This window comes from Miniopterus schreibersii, assembly GCF_964146895.1.
Source record: "Miniopterus schreibersii genome assembly, chromosome: 8".
In the NCBI taxonomy this organism is placed as follows: Eukaryota; Metazoa; Chordata; class Mammalia; order Chiroptera; family Miniopteridae; genus Miniopterus; species Miniopterus schreibersii.
Window position 1 is genome coordinate 3,207,826 of NC_138109.1, and position 15,621 is coordinate 3,223,446.

General features: G+C 57.3%; 1 protein-coding gene across 6 annotated transcripts in view; it reads right to left on the minus strand.

The window, feature by feature from the left end:
• Nucleotides 1-15,621, minus strand: part of KAZN (kazrin, periplakin interacting protein) — a 266,984-nt gene that overhangs the window by 23,846 nt on the left and 227,517 nt on the right. For 4 of the 6 annotated variants that reach the window (XM_081146243.1, XM_081146244.1, XM_081146242.1 and 1 more), the window contains 4 exons: nt 12,914-13,103; nt 10,883-11,013; nt 8,245-8,295; nt 7,023-7,146 (listed from right to left, as the gene is read on the minus strand). In XM_081146243.1, coding sequence (XP_081002369.1) covers nt 7,023-7,146; nt 8,245-8,295; nt 10,883-11,013; nt 12,914-13,103 — 496 coding nt within the window. Of the gene's footprint in view, nt 1-4,556; nt 7,147-8,244; nt 8,296-10,882; nt 11,014-12,913; nt 13,104-15,621 lie in introns of those variants that run through there. The other 2 variants (XM_081146246.1, XM_081146247.1) reach the window with 1 other exon arrangement.

Genomic DNA, 15,621 nt, shown 5'->3' on the forward strand with positions numbered 1-15,621 from the left:
ACAGACTCTCGCATGGAGGTCCAGTGGGCGACAGGTAAGAGCAGAGCTGCTGGCTGCAGGTGGGGTTGGAGCCCCGCCGATTACTTCTGTCACCAGCTACGGCAATCTTTTGAGGGATCTCTGCGGAACCCCCAAGGGTTCCGTGGAAAACAGTTTGCAAACCCCCGCTTATTCCAACTTCTCTCTCTACAGGGCAGAGAAACAACCCCACAGAGCTACCCTGCACAGGGCTCAGCTAGTGAGGGCTTCTCAAGTCCCCTGAAGCCTCCTGTCCATCAGCTGTCCCTGGCGGAGCCCTTGGGGACGTCTCTTCCTGGCTGTGCACCCTGGGCCAAGAACTTCACCTCTCTGTGCTGTGGTTTGTTCATCTATAAACGGGACACTTACAGGATTTATCTTGGAGTTTGAGGCATGCCTTCCTGCCAGACCAGGCTCTCTCTGGGCTCTGACATGTCTCCTTGTAACTGTGCCACCCGAGGGTGACCCTTGGGACGTCTATTTCAAGAACCCCGCCTTGGGCAGCCTAGTGGCTTCTCTCCGTCTAAACTTGCTTGAGAGTATGTTTCCACCGGGCTTTAGAAAGATGAGATGATGCTAGGCCTGGTGGGTTCCAGGGGCAAACGCCTCAAACCCTCCCTGTCCCGAGGTGGAGGCACCTGGATTCTCCCCCAAAGCAACGAGGGACCTGGATTTGGATCTGAGGACTTGGCACACAGCTCCGGGACAGCAGGTTCACACAGCCTGACCCTGGATTTCACCTCTGGGGACACATTTGGATCCAGTCGCCTTCCTTTGGGCTAAAGATGTGAGTCAAGCCACTTCCCAAATTTCCCTCCCTCTGGTTGAACTTAAATTCACTCAAATCACAAGGAACGCATGCTGGGGGCCAGTCCTTCCTGGCTCCAAAACACACTCGGCTTTTAGGTCTGAGCCCACAGGAAAGCAGGGCTATGGCACCCATTTCAGAGGTGAGGACGCTGAGGCTCTCGGGCCATAGCTGCAGGCATTAGGCAGGCCTGGCCTGGCCCCCGGGGGGCTGCATGGTCCTGCAGGTGGAGCAGGACATGCAATTTCTTTTTCTGTTAATCCTCACTTGAGGATGTTTTTTCCATTGACTTTTAGAGAGTGTGGAAGGGAGGGCGGGAGTGGGACAGAGAAACATCGATTGGTTGCCTCCCACATGAGCCCTGACCGGGGCTGGGGATCGAACCTGCAACCCAGGTACATGCCCTTGACCAGAAATTGAACCCGCAACTCTTCGGCGCTCAGGCCGCCGCTCTAACCACTGAGCCACACCGGCCAGGGCATGACATGCAATTTCATAGGGCCCGTTACTTTGGTGCAATTAACTGCTAAGTACTGTACCCCATTAAGACAGCAAGGAGGGGTGCCCCAACCCCCAAACTGGGAAACGCACGCGAGCAGCCGGCCGGTGCTGCCCGGGGCTGATTCGGAAGTGCGGCCGCAGAGCCTGTGCGGAGGTGACGCCGCACAGCCCCGGGACAGCCGGGTGAGCGAAGCCCTGCCATTTTCAGGAGCGACAGGTCCAGGCTCTCAGTCGCTGCTGCTCTGGCTTCTAAAGATCAGCCCTCGGGCCCGTTTCCTCGTGGCTCCGGGTGGCTGGGGACGGTGGGCGCGGTGCTGGACAGTGCGGGCCGCAATGTGCCTACTTTTCAGTAACGGGGTTTTAAGCACCAGGCTGGGGTGGTTCAGGTTTGAATGATCCGTACCCCAGAGGCCACCGTGATTCAAACCCTCGCCCTGGCCAGTGTGCTTCAGTGGTTAGAGCGTTGCCCTCGCACCCGCACCGAAGGGTCTCAGGTTCGATTCCCAGCCAGGGGCGTGTACCTGGGTTGCAGGTCTGACCCCAGCCCCAGGGCAGGGGCAGGAGGCAAACAATTGATGTGTCTCTCATATCGGTGTTTCTCCCTCTCTCTCCCCCTCCCTAAAAAGCAATGAAAAAAATACCCTCGTGTGAGTGTTAACAACAAAATTTATACTCTCCACTTGCCTGTACAGCGACACTGCACTGGTGACGGGCTATGACTTTGGATCGCTAAACCTCTAACATATTGTCAAGATCAAACTCCGGAATTATTTTTAAGTTTATCGGGCATTCTTTTATTGTATAAAATGAGTCCATCCTTCTAGAAAATAAAGCCCATCTTGCCTTTATTACCACCACGTTTGCTCTCCACTGGGAAGTGGGAACAGGTGGGAGGGAGGCAGGGGCCCCGGATGCTCTGCCCCACCTGGGGAGGGAGGGTGCTGCGTTGAAAAAGCTTAAGAGCCAATTATTAGGAGCAGGTGGGCTGGGGGTGGGACGTTTGAGGCCCATTTTGTGAAAATGCAGGTTTTTGGTACCAGGGCCCACAGATATTTTAAACTTACACTGTCAAAGGGTGGAGGACCCCACACGTAGCAGCGCAGGTGAGTGAAGCACACAGCAGCTGCCCAAGACAGGCGGGGCCTGGGCTCTCCCTGTGCCAGGAGGGGACCGGGCACCTCGTGTTGTGGGTGGAGCTAACCCCTAGGAAGTGACAGCTGTGGTTCAGCAGAGGGGTCCCACGGCAGAGCGAAGGAAGGTGAGTCTGCTCCAAACGGAGAGCTTGGGCCCATTTCTGCTCGGCTCCTCTCCAGCTCCCCTCGGGGGTGGGGGTGGGGTGGGGGCCTGGGCCTGGGGGTAAAAAGCTGACGGGAACAGACTCAGTCACACAAGAAAACGCTCTGCTGTGCCAGTGACTACTGCTGGGTGAGAGTGGGGCTGAGGAGGGGTTCGAGCCAGGCCGGGCCGGAGCAGATACAGTGCCCGCCTGCTCGGTGCCAGCCCCGCTGCCCAGGTGGCACCATGCCTCCGGCACCACAGGCTCCCTAGGTCTGAAGCCCAGCTCCACTGTTTACGGGGCTCCTCGACCCTGGACGATTTAACCTCCGTTTCTCAGTGACAGGCAGCTGGCGGGTTAATGGAGTTAATAAAGTGAAGTGCGCAGCATGGGCCCTGGCCCAGGGTCAGTGCTTAGTAAGTGTTAGACGAGATTATTATATTATTATTACCAGGACTGGGTTACACCTGTGGGAGCCCACAGCGCGGCGGGGCAGCTTGCCGAGGGCCAGAGCGCAGCCCGGTGCCCGCACGCAGGGCCTCGCCCACCGAGCGCAGCGCCCAGCCCAGCAGCCCCATGTCAGTTCTAACGGGAGCCACTTGGGACAGGTCTCAGAGATCAGCAAGGAGGCCGCGTGGCTTTTGAGTAGAGCCACAGAAATGGCTGTAGGAGGCACAGCTAGAATCTCGGCCGAGTCCCTCTTCCCTGGGCCAGCATTTTCCCGCCTGTCCAGTGTGGGGTTGAGTTAGTTTGGGGATGGAAAATCGGCTTTCTCCTTGTATGCCAGCTCCGACTGACTGGCAGTGGCCGTCTGAGCTCTGTACAGTCCAATCAGACGCCACTGTAGGACAGGCAGGGAGGGCTCTGTAACTGGTTCGTGATGCCTGCATGAGGCGGATTGGCCCAGGGACCCTCAGGCCTGGCTGCTTCCCGGAATCACCAGAGGAGGTTCAACACTGATTCGGGGCTATGGCCTGGCATCGGTCATTGCTGGGAAAACTTCGCAGGTGATTTGAATGTGGGGCCAGGTTGAGAGCTGCTGGGGTGGATGCCCCTAAGTCCCTCGCAGTCCTGAGCTCTATAACTTCTTGGCATGGTCTCTCTCTCTCTCTATATATATAAACGTATACACTTTAACAACTGGTAGCTCAGTTTTGAAAATGAAATGTATCCTTAATAAACACGGACTTTATAATTTCAAAGTGTGTGTATACATTTTTTTGGGACACCCTATGTATCATGGAGCTGTGAGCTTCCTTCCAGCAGAAATGATGGGGAGTTAAAAGGCTAGTCTTCCATCTGTTTTATGCTGGAGCAGCTCTTTTCAGGCTGGGAGACAGTGGTTGAGGGCATTGGCTGACATCAGGGATTGGGGTATCCGGTGGCCTCTTCTTGGGCCACGCTGTGGCGTTTCACTGGGGGCGACCTGGGCTTTGAGTCTGGGGGTTCTCCTGGGGCTCAGAGAAATCTGGCTTACTGGCTTCATCAGGGAAGCCCTGTGATTTGCTCAACTTCTCCCTTAAGCTCTTCTCAGTCCCCAGGGAAGGCAGGAAGTTGGGACAATGCAGAGGCCCACTGAGGTCTGCACGAAGTAACATGCCCCAAACTCACAGGCCCCATGCCTGGGCCTTTGGAAGGCAAGCAGGGGGAAGAAGGGAGCTGATGAAAGCTGACCAGACGCTGAGCTGGAGTACGCAGGGCCAGGGTGCCAGGCCTGGAGTGGGCGCAGTAGGACCCGGGCAGCCCTGGGTGCCTAGAGAAAAGTCAGCAAAGGCATGGTGTTTCTGGGAGACCACCCCAGCCTTGGCCCCTCCATGGCTCAGAACCCAGCCAGCTTTTCTCGGCCCCTCCTATCCCCGCCTCAGGACCCAGCCCTGGAATTCCAAGGAGCAGGTTATGGGGACTTTGCCTCCCACCCAGAGCGACATAGAAGCAATCAAATAACATAGAGTTCGATAATATTTTAAAATAAGCTTTATTTAGTTTTTTTTTAATATTTTATATTTGCATCCATGCCTTCGAGAAACCCTTCCCACGGGAAAGGTTGTTTTCATCTAACGTTACCCATAACTCATTCGCTATTTGACGTAGTTCTCTTAAATAAATCATCCTTAGGAACTCTTAGAATTATCTCCTAATTTACAAAAACTGAAATGAAAAGGAGCTACTAAATCATTACCAGGAGTGGTCGCAATGTTATTTTCTCATAAGGAAAAGCAATAAAAATCAATCAAAAGAAGACAAAAATTCATGGGGGAGAAAGTGTTTTCTAAAACCTCTCTCTGCAGAGAAAGATGCCAGCTCCGGTCTCTGGGTTAAAGGGCTTGGCCAAGGAGGCCAGAAGGAGCCTTATTAGGTGCCCGGCCTGCTCCTTCCCAACCCGCCCCCCCCAAGTCAGAAGGAAAGGGAGCAGCCCATTGAGGCTTTTCTGTTTGTTTTAGAGACTTTGGACAAAATATCCTATCCATTCTGATAAAGACGCTCCAGCATTTGAAAATCCTGTTTCTTGGTAACAGCTGAAAATATTATTTAGCAGAAAGCGCAACTACTGTTGTTTAGAGGGTGTGTGAACTGAGTCATGTTAGTAGTTAAGGTGGAGCATTGGGTGGGGATGGGGGTGGGATACAGGCCAAAAGAAAAGGGAAGCTGGCTGGAGGCCCTTGGGAGGTCCTGCTTCCAGTTCACGTGCTCTCTCCACCACCCCACGTTTAATGCACAGGGTTCCTTGCTGGTGAAGCCTCACTGGGGCCAACACTGCTTCCCAGATGGGCACACGTCCCTGCCAGTCCTCTCTCCTGGCATGAGCGGGTCAGGCTGCGGGGACAGGTGGAACCCAGGGCCGAAGGGATCCCGAGAGGTTCCCGCTAAGTGTGGCTGGAGGAACCAACCAGAACGGGGAGGGCAGAGGTTCTGGTGGTGGGCACTGTGTCCCCGACAGCCCTCCCTGTGAGATGAGAGCCTCTCCCAGTGACACCCGCCTGGCCAATGTGCAGAGTAAACCAAGGATGAGAGAGACACAGCTGCAGGGGGGAACCTATGACGCTGGAGGGTCCCTGTGGTCATGCGATTGGCTGCATCCCCCCCCCATATCCAACCTCACTCAAAAGACAGACCCAAGAGAAGGTGACCACCGCAGCAGGCGCCCTGCTCACTGAGGTCAGCGTTCTGTATTTCAGATAAATAGAGAAAGGCCCGGAGAAAGCTATGGGTGGGATGAAGGGTGGAGCGCCCTTCCATGCAGGGACGGAAGAACCGGGAGAGAGAAGAAAGAAAGAACGGAAAAGAGCGAGCTTTGAGATCCCACGGTCCCTGGGTGCCGGCCACCCTAAGCCCTACCTTGCGCAGTTTGGCAGCAGCATCGTAAGAGGACAGACAAGTCAACAGAAACTCCCGCCTCCCGCCCGCCCCGTGGAAAAATATACATTCCGATATTTATGTAATAATTTAGATAGAATAAGTCTTCTGCATTTGTGCAAATAAATTAAACGGTACAATTTTCCTCTTTTTTTTTCTTTTTTCTTTTTCCCCATAAAGAAAGAAACGGCAACGCAATTTAAAAACTGGCAGGCCGTTAAAAAAGAGCCCGTTAGACCTCAACCAACCCCGCCCAGCAAGGCCCCCTCCCCGGGCCGGGCTCCCGAGGCTCTGGCAGGGCGACCTTACCCTGACGACGGAGGCGTTTTGTGGTTAAAGTGACTTGAGCGCGCCCCGAGCGAGCCCAGGGCCCGGTCCCGCACGTTCACGCGGGGCGGGGCGGGGAGGACACATCAAGGACAGGCCGCGTCCCGGGGAGACGGGGCTCCAGAAGTAGCAGTGTGGACGAGGGACATTTACAAGCACGGAGTGCACAATCGTTTTTGTTATTTACAAATACACAGCAGTCCTTCAAGTTTTCAAGTTTCATAAAAAGGAGGAGGGGAGGGGAAAAGGGGGGGGGAGAGAAGAAAGAAAAAAACAAAAACACACAAAACAAACACAAACATCACAACAAAACACAACCCAAACGAACCAAATGAAAAGGAACATGAAAAAAACAAAACAGAAACGAGAAAAACAAAACGAACCCGGGTTAACAACACAGCCGGGTCGCGCCGAGGACAGCGGCGGACAGGTTCCCACGCGTCCGGAGTATGTACAGCAATTACAGAGGTGGCGGCGCAAGGGGAGGGGCGCGCACGCCGGCGCCTGGCCACGCCCACAGCCACGCCCCACCACGCACGCACGCTCACAGCCACGCCCCACCACGCACGCACCCACGCATCCACGCACGTCCACACGCACCGTCCCACGCTCCTGCCAAGCGCCGCACGCACGCACGCACGCACGCACGCACGCCCGGACGCGCCCGCCGGGCCGCGGGCGGAGGGGGCGCGCATCACCAGTCCGCGTCCTCCTCTATGTAATAATCGGGGGCGGTACCATCAAAGAGGCCGGGGTCGAGGGACTTCCGCTGCTTCCCTCTGGCGAAGACGCGCGAGATGGAGCCGAATCCCATCTTCTCTTTCTTCTTTTTCCGCTTTTGGTCTTCAAGATCCTCTAGTGACTGAGCAGCCGGGGCGAGGGGCAGAGATGGGGGGGGGAGAACAGAGCCAACCTGAGCTGGGGGCGCAGCACCGAGGAGGGGCGCCCCCCCCACCCAGGGCCGGTGCCAGAACCTCGGGGACAGCCGCGGGACCCGCCCAAGACTGCCACGAGGGTGTCATGCAGCGAGGACAGAGCGCGCAGGACAGTGCCTGGCGCGTAGGAAGCGGCCCACAGCGGTCAGCGCGGTTTGCATCCCGCCCCACGACCTCCCAGTGCCTCCAGGGGGCGTGTCCCCGCCCTGGGCCATGGTCCCACCCCGGGCCCTCCTGCAGGGGCACCGAGCAAGGGTGCAAGTGTCCTGCGAAAAAGCGCCCGTGGGAAAAAAGGGCCTGGGAGAGCTTGAGCCGCGTGTCCACCAAGGACCCTGGCCCTGAAGGCCCTGGACAAGCAGCAGGATGGGTCAAGGTCGAGCGGGGAGGCTGGGGCTTGGGGGTCTCGCCCTGATTATGGGATAACTATGGGGGTTGGGAGGGGGGGTGTCCGCCAGAGAGCTTTGCAAACTGGAAAGTGCTCTGTACAGACACGGGGTACTATTCTCCGTCAGAAAGGTCAGGGTCAGACTGGACTAGTGGTTCCCAAAATCCGTTTCCTGAAGGCCAGGCCCCAGCCCACAGCTGGGGGACCAGACTCTCCAGGGTGAAGGGCCCAGGAATCTCCATTTGAAAGACATCCGTGGTGGAGGGGACCCCAGCACTAGAACACTGGTCTCAGAGACCCCCCTCTGACCCTCCAGGTCATGCTGCCCTCACCCTGACAAGGAGCGCGTGGCTCGGCCAGTCAGACTTTGGCTGCCAGGAGAAGACTCTGCCAGGGCAGCAGGATGGAGAACGTGTGATGCACTTAGTAGGTTTACAGGTGCAGAAGAGGGCACGGAAGGGCAGACCCAGGTGGTCAGCCTGATTCAGGTGCCAGTCCACATGCGACTCCTTAACTCCTCTTTGCCTTGGGTGCCCAAGTATGGATGTGGGGATGCCAAGGGCCCAGGGGCACAAGGGATGAAGCCACGGTCAAGGTGGGGTGGAGGGAGGGCCCGAGAACCCGGTGACAGCACACCTACCTGTACAATGGGGTTGTGCAGGTTCTTCTGAACTGGGCCGGGACTGTCGCCCTGTAGCCAAAGGAGAGGACAAAGATGAAACGGCAGAAACACGGGACACACGAGAGCAGAGGTGGCCCGTGAGGCTTGTGATCGCCCATGAGAGGAAGCCACCCTGCCTCTGCGTGGGGAACCCAGCCCCCACCCCTGAAGCGGACACTCCCAGATGGCTCGGTGGGGAGGGCCTGGGGCTCACTGAGATGCTGTCTGGATAAGGGCGCCTGGCCCGAGGCCCCGGGATGCTCTCCTGCCTGCTCTGGCCTCTTGACCCCCTACATCCTCTGACCAACAAATCAGTTACTCAGAGGCTTCTCAGTTCTTGTCCCAATCGGTCTATTGTATTAGAACTTGGAGGTTGGTCAGACTTGGAGCTTTACCTAAAGAAATACCACTTTATAGAAAAAACACAAAAATAAAGAATTTTGGAACAGGAAGCCTCGGGGAACTGTGGCCTCCAACTCCCCCCACAAACACAGTGAATCTCTTACTTTGTGGAAGGGCAGGAGGACTCACTGGTTACAGATACACAGACTCCAGAGTCCAGCATCACGGAGCTCATTAACAGCAGAGCTACGATGCAAATTCAGGACAGTCTGGTTCCTCCTGGCCCAGCTCGCCCTTCCCGTGGTGTGTGAAAGTGGATGGCAAACGCGCTCGCTACATCCCAGAATCCGTCTGTCCTGCCAGGCGGGCGGGCAGACAGTTTGGATCACAGAAGTCCCTACTAGGGAGACCCTGGTGGCTGCTTCCAGAACTGCAGGCCAAGGTGCCCCCTGGGCGGTTCCTGTGTCGTCAGGTCGGATGCCTGAGGACAGGGTTACCTGGAGCTACTTTCAGGCTCTTCCTGGCTCACCTGTGTGCACGGCCGTTGCTATGTGGGACGAAGGTGGTTGGGGGTGGGCGGGAACGGAACAAATGGTAGTTTAGTCTTTAGTCCTATCTCGGGGTGTACAAACAGAACTCAGGGCCGGCAGCTAAAACAGGTTTACTCTGGGCAGGGCCATCTTTGCCAAATGTATGGGAAAAGAATGAGGCCAGTGCCCACTGAGATGCCCGTGTCCGGACAACCGGCTGAGCAAAGCACCCATCTCCTGGCTGCAGGGCTATGTCTCAGGTGAATGTGGAAATAAATGTGCCGGGCCTGCCGCCTGTCGCAGCAGGTCTGTGCGAAGGCCCAGCTGGGCAAAAGGCTAGGCCTGCGCCCATGCAACTCAGGAGGCCTTCAGAGAACCTTTCTGCAGAATGGATTTTCTAACAGCATTTCGGCTGTCAGAGCCCCTTTGGGCCCATCAAGCGAGCCAAAAAAACCCAAAGGCTCTTGCAAAGGGATTCTCATTAGGGCTGTGCACAGATGCTAGAAGGTTCTGGGCCGCGCTGTGCGATGCTGGCTGTAGGTACAATTTAACCATGGCCCTCAGAACCAGAGAATAGACGTCAGAGCCCCGCTAGTGGCCCACCTTCTTTGCCTTGGTTCCCTTTAAAGAAGAGTCCCAGCCCTTAGTGGGGCCTAGGCCAGCAATCCTGCTGCCCGCTGCCCACGCAGCAACTTATTTTAAGTTTAGTCTTAGCTATTTTTATAAGAGCTTTTCATTGTTATAGAGAGAAAAAAATATTTCCATTATGGTTACTTGTATATAGAGAAGTTACTGGCTTTTATAAATTGATTTTGAACCAGCACCGTTATATACTAGCTTGTTATTAGTTCTAATGGCTTTTCAAGGTTATTCTCGAGTTTTCCAGGTAGGTAATCATATCATCGGCAATAATCGTTTTTGTATCTTTCTTTCCCACTATGTTCACCTCATTTCTTTTTTATTATCTATCTCACTGGTTAAGGCATTTGAAGACCCAGCCTATAGTGTCTCTGTCTTTAGGACATGGCAGGGGAGCCCTCATATGATCAACCATGTGATGGGACAGGAATGAAGGGCGGCCCCCACACCCAGCCTCCATGTCTCATGTTCGAGCCTACACGTGGCATCCTCCCGTCCTCAGACACAGGACCCACCTTCGTTCACCTCCTCACTCCACCCGCCCTACTATTCATCGAGAGCTAGGGGACTAGGGACAGCTGGGAGCCTGCACTCAGGAGCTGGCACCCAGCATGCAATCAAAGAGTATTTGATTAAATAAGCAGAGCCAACAAACTTAGAACAAATTCATGACACCTCTCCAGAGGCAAAACGTGCCAAGGCTTCTGGAAGCTCAAGAAAACCTGGCTCATTCCCAGGTGGAGACTGAGAGCTGGCCCTGCAGGGAACGCAGGTGCTGGCCGGGCCCTGAGCTGCGAGGGTCACGTCGGGAGGAGAAGCCCGCGGTCTCAGCCCGCCAGAGGGAAGCCCGGCTGCAGACCCCACGCCGACCCAGGCCCGCCTTCCTCTGGATTTTCCTTGCCCTCCCGGACACAAGGAGCAAATGGGCCTCCTTTCTTTCTCTCCCCACATCCATCTCTTCTTGCAAAAGGAAAGAACAGAACAGGAAATGCCTCCGCCAGAGTGCTCCCTGGGTGGACGAGAGGAAACAGCGAGTCCGTCGTCACCCCTCCGCCCGCCCCCGCGGCGTCCGGGCAGGGCCCAGGCCCTGCTGCTGCTGGCCTTACGTTGCAGAGGGAGTGCGTCCGGTGGCGAGGGGAGTTGATGTCGCTTGGCGTGGACGACCGGTCACCTTCCGCAGCAGACGCATCGGAGATGACAGAGGGCTGCCGGGAGTGGCAGGGGCTCACCCTGACCGCTGGAAAGCAGGGACAGCTGGTAAGCGAGGGATGGAGAGAATGTCCTTGCCTTTACTGCCCTGCAGGCGATTCCACCCACTCCCCCATTGTACAGACGAGACCACTGAGCTGGAGGGAAGACACCTGCCCAGCTCTCTGCCCCTCTGTTAATCAGCCCCACGTGTCGTCAGAGCAGCGTCCGGGAGGAATCTCCCATCACAGCCTCTGGATCCAATTAGCCCTGCTCTTAACCAAGTGAAGGAGAGGAAGAGGTGGAGTCTCCAGGGACCTCAGTGACTGTCCTCACAAGGCTCCCTCCCACCACCTGGACGGTCCCTAAACCTGGTGTAATCCCAACAGCTTCCCAAGCAAGATGCCTACAGGCCTCCATCAGCTCGTCTTTCCCCCCCACCGCACCCACCACGCCCCACCCCATCACCAGCAGTGCTTCTAAACACAACCCCAGGTCCACCCACTTCTCTCCAACTCCGCTGCCACCACTGGAGCCCAGGCCAACAGCATCTCTCTCCTGGAAGACCACGGTGGCCTCCAGGGGCCGGCCTCCTCCACTCCTCACACCAGCTGAGGCCCGAGGGATACGGCCCCGCCTACCCCGCCAGCCTCGGCTGTGTCACCCTGGCCTTCTGACAGTCCCCGACACACGCCATCTCCCCCCTGCTTCAGTCCCTGCTGGTCCTGCCGCCCATCGGGCACATTCTCATCAGGCTTGTCCCCAAAGAGGCCTTCCTCGATGACCAGCTCTCCCCAGGCCTTATTTTTTCCACCCAAGCACCTGTTTTCTGTGGATTTCTCTCCCTGTGCTAATTACAGGCTGTAATCTATGTGTCAGCTTAGTTACGGGTGTTGCCTGCCTTCACACCTGCAGTGTCAGCCCCACGAGGGCAGGCACCCTGGGTGTCCTGTCCATGCTGACCCCAGAGCTCAAGGTGCTTGGCCCGCAGAAGGTGCTCAGTCAGCGGTCGTTAGTGAAAGGCACAGATGGAAGCCCGCACAAGCCCCCAGCAGAGCACTGTCCGGCTGCAGGCGCAGGCCCAGGGTGCAGGGAGCATTGTTAGGCAGGACGGGCCGAGGGCCTACTATGTGCAGGCAGCATGGGAGCAGGTAGGGCTCTATTACCGGGAAAGACAGTCCTAGCTGCCAATGGCCATAAGGTCTGGTGGGGGGGTGTGTGGAGGGGCTCTGGAGTCAGAACTTGGATTCCCAGCCAGGTGATGTGACAGAAACCCACACCTGTCACACAAAGGCAGCCACTCACCGGAGTAACCGGGAACGGAGCCAGGTGGGCGGCAGATGTGCAGAGGGGCCCGGGGCTGTACTATGGCCAGTGGGCGCAGATGCTGCCCAGAGGCTGGGCCCTTCCTCCCGCCAGTGCCCACAGCAAACACCTGTGACATTTATTTCTGGCACACCCTGTGACTGTGTGGTGCTGTCACTCAAGGAGCTTATCTGCCTCCCCTGCCAAGGATGCCATGTGCGCCAGGCTGCAGAACCAGTGCACCGGGCCCCAGACACAGTGACTGGTCCGGGGGTGGGCATGGGACCCGGGCTGGCCAGTCAGAGTCCTCCTTTGGGATGTGCTATGGACACAGAGAAAGAGACTGGTTCCCCTTCTGGACGCCTGAGCTGGGAGCGAGAAGCCCGCAACTGCTGCGGACTGTTCCGCTGTCTCGTGGAAACAGACAAACTAAAAACGAGGCCAACTGGAGGCAGGCTGGGCTGAGAGACGAAGAGAGACAGACAGACGCAGGTATTGTCTGAGCCCCAGGATCCAGCCGTGGCCGAGGCCCGTCTCTGAGACTCCTCAGTTACCTGAGCCCCTGGCGTCTGCCCGACCCCCCAGGCGGCTACAGTGCAGACGGAGAGGCTGCCCCCCCCGGGTCCCGGTGGCAGGGGACTCACCTTGCCGGTCGGCGGGGTGCGGGGGGTGCGAGTGGTAGAGCGTCTGCTGGCTCTGGCGGATGGCCGCGGTCAGCGGCAGGTCGGCCTGCACCACCCACTCCTGGTTGCCGTTGAGCACCGTCTCGCCCGGCATGGCGAGCGAGTGCCGCTTGGGGACGTCCTTGGTCAGCGTAGCTAGGGACTGCTTGGCCTGGAGAGGGAGCCGGGAAACAAGAGGGTGCCGTGACCAGGGGACCTCTTACCGTTGTGAGAAACCATGAACTGACCTCTGGCCCAGGGCATCTGGGGCTGTGCATCGAGAGCCATCAGTAACCAGGCACCTGCAGGGCAGACCTCACCTGGGGGCTCCCCTGGACACCCCTTAGCTCCTGACTCCACCAAGTGAGACTAGCAATAGGAGAGAAAAGGGGGCCACGCACCCACATATTACCCATTCTTTTGGGCTCTCTGAGGACCAGCTGGGATTTGAAGGTGCTTTGGGTTCCACCGTGTTGGCTCCCCCCACATCAACCTGTGATCTCCCTCCCCCTTCACAAGGTGCTGCACAATGCAGGCTGGGGACAGCCAGTCCTCACCCTGGCGCTCAGGGTCACGGTGAGAATGCACGGGACACGGACAGCGTGGGGCTGAGTCAGGGCGGGTGGGGGGGGAGAGTTAGACAGCTTTTCCTTTCTCCACCCAGTGACTGAGGTCTCTCTCAGCTTTGGGTTACCCCTCCCAGGATATGTGAGGTTTTATTAGAAACAAATGCAAATTATTTTTGGGTAGAAAAGCGGCACATATTAGCAATGTATTAACGCATATTCTTTTCATCACAGCCAATTTCTACTTCCCACCTGGCTCCCCAGGCTCATGCAGGGGAGAGGGGCACAAGGAGGGTCCCCAGGGTCCCACACTGAGCTCTCCAGGAAATCTGATGCCCAGGGGGTCACTACAGATGGCAGAGCCACTGTGAGCTCTGGCTTTGCCCCTAATTTGAACACAGATAAAATGAAAGACTTCACCCCATCTCTCCTGCTCCACAACTTTCCATACCTCACCCAAGGCCTCAGCTGCTGGCGGAGTGGAGAGTCCAGCTGATAAATGGACAGTCCTTGGCCTAAAGCCCCAAACAGCCTCATCATGCTGACCAGCTGTGTTATTTTAGGTACGTCGCTGCCCTCTCTAAGCCTCAGTTTCCACATCTGTACAAGGAAGGGCCTGGACCAAGAGATCTTTAGGGTTCCGTCCAGCTCAGCCACCCCAGGAGTCTGTGAAATGGCTCCCCTCCCACCATCAGCCCCAGGGAGTATAAACCTATAGGGCGGAGGGAGGTCAAGTAGAGGGTGTCGGCCCCACCCCCCTGCCAGGTAATAATCTCCTCCCTTGCTTAGAAAATCTTCCTGTGCTCAGTGCAGCAGCCCTGGGCCTCAAGCAGGAAGTGTGCAGTTATCTGTGCTGGACTGAGGAGGAGCCAGAGGCTCAGAGAGGTTAAGCGACTTCTCCAAGAGTGTTCAGCAAGCACAACATCCAAGTTGGGCTCCAAGCCTGGGTGTCCCACTGCGAGCCCCCTGTGGGTTCCTCGGTGCCCACGCTCCACTGGGACAAGAAAATAACCAGCATACGTGACACAGACTCAGTCCATGAGGCAGAGAAAGGGGCGTGTTTAGTCGCTATGGAGTCCCCAGCACCTGGCCCGGGGCTGGGCACGTGTAGTGAAGCACGTGGTAAAAACCCGCAGAATAAATGGAAGCCGCAGAATAAATGGAAGCCGCAGAATAAATGGAAGCCAGCCCCTGCCGCGTGGGACTCATGGCCCAGCGAATCAGCTCTGTGAACTCAGTGCCAGGACAAGGGAGCGACCTCTCCGCGGAAGGAGCGAGGCCGGGTGTGGCCCGGAGCTGCCACGTGCTGGCAGGAGCCCCGCTTCACGCACTCATGCTTCCCCGCCCCCCGCCCCTCACTCGGGACCACATCTGCTTTCCCCTCCAGGCGCACGTGTGTCCCGGCCCCCTGTCCTGGCCCCACTCCAAGTGGGCAGCTGCTCCCTTCCTCCTGCCCCATCCATCCTGGCTGCCCAGCAGGTGCACTCGGGGCGGAGCAATGAGCAGCTGGGTGGGTCTGCTGGCACCCGGTAGTGAGCACTCCGCTCTGGCCCCTGCAGCAATCCTAGCCACACACGGGAAGTCCAGCTGTCCCTGAAACAAGCCCTTTAAGGCATCACAGGGAGAGGCCGGGGCAGGGTCACTTTCAGGTCTCCGCGCGCTTTCCTCTCCCAGGTGGAGCCTCACCTGCTGGGGACGTGGAATGGCCCCTTCTTCCTGGGCAGGCAGCAGAGGCACCGGCACCGCGGGCCGGTGGGAAGCCCCCCACCGCCACCCCAAGCGGGGACCTGACAGCCGCAGGTCCTGGGCAGTTCTCACCACTAGGGGTCAGCATCGGACAAGGAGACCCAGGAGGCAGAGCGCGAACCGGTCCCTAGAGGGACCCATGGATCCTGACCAGCCCAGGGCGGCCTTGGCCCTGAAGGAAGTGACCTTAGAAAACCTCCGTCTGTGCCATCACTAACCATGTAGAGGTGCCGTGCCAAGCACCTCCCTCGCATGGTTTCACTGAAATCCTCATGAGAGCCCTAGGAGATATATACAGTTACCCCTATGCAGACTTGATGCAACTGAGGCTCAGAGAGGTGAAGGATCCTGCCCAAGGTCACACAGCTAGAAAGGGAT